The following is a 4156-nucleotide window of genomic DNA, read 5'->3' as shown; positions in this document are numbered from 1 at the left end:
ACTGCAATTCTGTAATAATTCCTTTCAATAATTAGATTTTAACAGTCATCAGGAAAGAGCATAATTAGTTTCTAGCCATATTGATGCACTGTATGTCTGTTGCTTCTTAACAAATGTAACACAATTTTAAGTTATAAAAAATAAGCTAGTGTTATTGATTAAAAAATGATACAAACACAGTGGCACTAGATAGAGCTCAATGATTATGACTAGAAACAAGAAATGATAATATATCCTATTAAATCTAATATCCATACCCAAAAGTACATGTGTGACTATGGAAAGCTTCTTCACATGACCAATCTTGTGCATTGTCAAATATTTGTGCATTGCCATATACTTGTGCATGTTTTTGTCAAAATAATACATATAGTTACACTTCTTCCTTCTACAATTTATCTACCGTGCATCTAAGCTCAAATGACTAGGACAACAGGATAACACACTATCGCAAAAGGCTGTCTATCAAAATTTCATGTTCACAAATACATGTTATACTTCACACATGATATGACCAAAATAGTACCATCTAACAAAAAGTCTTGCCAATACCTGATACGACAATGTCTTCACCCATGGATTTTGGTCTACCCCAAGCCAGGCTGTTGAAAACCAAGATACTCTTGGGAACGATTCATGCTCTTTAATTGCCAACTCAAAAACCCTGGCTGCATCATATAAAGCTTGGACAAGTCCATCACAGAAGTCTTCATCTTCCAGTGAACTATTAAGTTTCACCCTCATTTTCTCAAGGTCAGTACTGGTGCTAGCTTGGGGACTCCCATTGACAGTCACACCGTCATCGGCAGAGGCAAATGAGAAAAGGTGAGCCGTTCGTCCGGGTTTAGAAAATGTTATATTGTATTCTCTACAGCCCACCAAACCATGAGTACCATTCGATAACAAAGCATGTCGTATTAGGCGTCCTTTTCTTGAATTACCCCATTTAAATAGCAATAGACAATGCAAATCTGAAAATTTTCTGCCTGTACAAGGGGAGCCATCCAAAAGCCAACAATTCGAAGAGCTGCCAAATGAAATGCAATTAGAAACAGAGTGCTATATTCTGAGAATCATATGCGACAACAAAGTGCAAAGTAATGAAATAAATGTGAGAAGAGCAATAGTTCAACCATAATATTCTTGATCACTGTTAAGAACTACTAGACCAGTTCTTTAAATTGCGGTTGCGACTACTGCGATTGTGGTCACTCTGAACATTGTGATGTAGATTGTGGACATTGCGACGTGAAACTTTTTGTGATTAAAAAATGTTTTTAAATTTGATGCAGCCTGATATAGTCCAATGCGGCCCGAATGTGGTCTAATATTGTTGCATTGTGACCTAATGTGTCTACATGTGATTCGGCATCACACCACAATTGAGTGAGAGGTGATGCCTTTTCGAAGGTCACCGCAACCACAATATTGAGGTTGCATCACCTAATGCGGTCTACAATTTGATACAATGTTCTAGACAAAACTAATTGTGAGCCCTCACCTAATGGCGTAAGCTTTTAGGAAAGTTATTGATTGACACTAACCCACATTACAAGTCCATAAGGATTACACAAAGACTTCAAAATAATAACTAGTTACTCCATTAGCCCACAATATATCCTTGTAAACTAAAATGCCATTATACAAACGTAGCTTATTTAACCTGATAATACCACATACTAATATAACTACTAATTCACGAACTTGCAACAAATATCTTTCTTAACCTCACCAACGACACAAAATTGAAAACGTAAGCTAATTGCGACACTATTAAATTAAAGGTTAAGTTAATATATCAAGAAAACCTAGCTTCCGCATTATTCACTAAGCAAACAAGATGAAAATGAATCGTAACCTGAAATACTAACAGAGAATAGTGAGAAATCGAATTGATTACCTTAGCGATAGAAAATTGTTGTTGCTGTTCAATATAACTGCCATGTAGTGGATGCAAAACGAGAGAGAAAATGAAGTTCAGTTACCGCAGCGAGAGAGAAGAGTGAAATAGTAGAAGTTGCGTTGCGTGTTCCCGAAAGGACACAAGAAAAGAAAGATTAGGAAATTATGATGTGGCGGGAATGGGTGCTTTATTATCCGGATAATATACGTGGAGAAACCAGAAACCACACACCTGAGGCTAAATGTTTTGTGGCAACGCACACCACTTGTTAATGACTTTCTTAGCTGCAGGATTTGACGGCGTTTATTTTTTCTAATTCTATTGTTATATGGAAAATTAGTAAAATACATAAAAACTTTGGAGTTAGTCACTAATTTTATCATCCTAATTTCGTCTTAAAATTTGTCGGTTGGTAAAATTAATTACTGGATAAAGTTAATATTAAATCACTAATGTGAGAATAAGGAAATGGTTATCATCAAATTGTATTCAATTGTTCTTGTTAGCTAATTGATGTTATATTAATTATGTTTTATAAAAATATTTCTAAAAACAAAAAAGTATGACATATGTTATATTTTTATTGGTCGGATGTGATAATTTATTTTAATGAGATATTTTATTCTGGTATTTCAATGCAGTTTCCTAAAATTATTAATTAGTTATCTCATTCAAATACTAAAATTATGATATATGTTTTAATTAACCATTTTCTACAAAAAAAAAAAAAATAAATAAATAAATAATAACACATATATACATTATCTCCTAAGGATATATTTTATCCTCTAATTTAAAAGAATATAAGCAAGCTCCAAGGTGGCAACTTAGATTATTTATTTTACTCAAAAAAATTTAACGAAAAAGTGATTAGGTTTGTGTATTTTATAATCAATGAAATTGATGAAGGTATTATTTTTATTTATTTGAGATTTTATTAATTAAATTCCCTTGTTGAAGTTATAATTATTCTCAATTTCAATTATTTATATTTATTCTAATCTATTCTAAAGTAGAGTCACATTTTAATAATGGAAATCCTTTTGCAGTATAGTTACTACTAATTAACCTTATAAAAAAATGGCTTCTAACTTCAAAATAAAAAAAAATCGTTGATTAAAATTGGTTTATAAATAATTTTATTTTTTCAATTTTATTTGAGCAAATTGAATTCAAATGTGTCTTGTTTATTTAATGTAGAGTGCACGTTTTATGCAATAAAAATTTATAGATATATTTAAAGTTTTTACCTTCATTAAATCTGTTTGAATCATTATTCATTCATTACCTTTTATATTATTAATTAACAATTATCAATAAAATCTTTTCTGCATGTAATCCATAGTTTTAGTATGTTAAATTTGGTTCCAAACATCCTGCTTGTTAATGTTTCATAAATGGTATTCAATTAAACATGTGATTTAAAATTTATCTTAAAATTAAAGAATTAACATAAAATTATGGTATATAGGGGACTAATTACATGAAAACATTGTGTTATTATTAGAAATGAGAACTTTTATTTATAGTTATTAGATTCAAACTAATGGCTAAAATTTGTTGTCACCGTAGCTCACAATAATTCTGAATGACACGAAATAATCATTACTAGCTGAATCACGACTAAGTCACTCTTTTTAAGACGTTTCGGGGTACTGCTAAAATTGTGCAAACAGACTATCAATCACGTCGTCCCTAAGATAAAACAGCACAATTCTCTGTTATATGATTTCTTATTATGCTATAAGAATCGCTCTCGAATACACCCGCAATATGACTACCAGTATCAGTTCTCGAATTTCCACAGTATGGCTACTTGTGTCAATTCTTTTTTCACAATACTGACTACCAGTGTGAGTCCACGAAATTCTCACTTTGAATGTCTGTGCCAATTCTCAAGTGTCATGGAAAGAAAGAGGGAGAAGGTTCTCAGAAATGCGTCGATGGAATATAAGGAGGGAGAAAGAGAAGTTGCGATTGAGTTAGTAGTTAGATGTTAGTTAATTTCATCACTCTTTTACATAGTAACAATCCATTGATTGAGTTGCACTTATGTATGCTACTCCTTTTACAAAAGTACAACTCATTGATTGGATTGAACTTATACTAGGGATTTCAATATCAGCAAATAAATTTATAAGTGACTCTTTATTATATTACCTCTTGGATCTCTTTTAAGATTCAATTTTATAATATAGGGTTATATTGAACCACAGAGAATTACTTAATAGAACGTAATCATACATATATATA

At 31.5% G+C, this 4156-nt stretch overlaps 1 protein-coding gene across 1 annotated transcript in view; it reads right to left on the bottom strand.

Annotated features, from left to right (window-relative positions):
- Positions 1-2120, bottom strand: part of LOC109347542 — a 42055-nt gene extending 39935 nt beyond the window's left edge. Inside the window, exons 1-2 of the mRNA XM_019587454.1 lie at positions 1901-2120; positions 553-1027 (exon numbers count right to left, since the gene is read on the bottom strand). Coding sequence (XP_019442999.1) covers positions 553-1027; positions 1901-1944 — 519 coding nt within the window. The 5' untranslated portion in view covers positions 1945-2120. The remainder of the gene's footprint in view (positions 1-552; positions 1028-1900) is intronic.

This window comes from Lupinus angustifolius, chromosome LG05 (genome assembly GCF_001865875.1).
Source record: "Lupinus angustifolius cultivar Tanjil chromosome LG05, LupAngTanjil_v1.0, whole genome shotgun sequence".
NCBI classification, from domain to species: Eukaryota; Viridiplantae; Streptophyta; class Magnoliopsida; order Fabales; family Fabaceae; genus Lupinus; species Lupinus angustifolius.
Note: the sequence above shows the minus strand (reverse complement) of the source record. Positions and strands in the feature narration are given on the sequence as shown.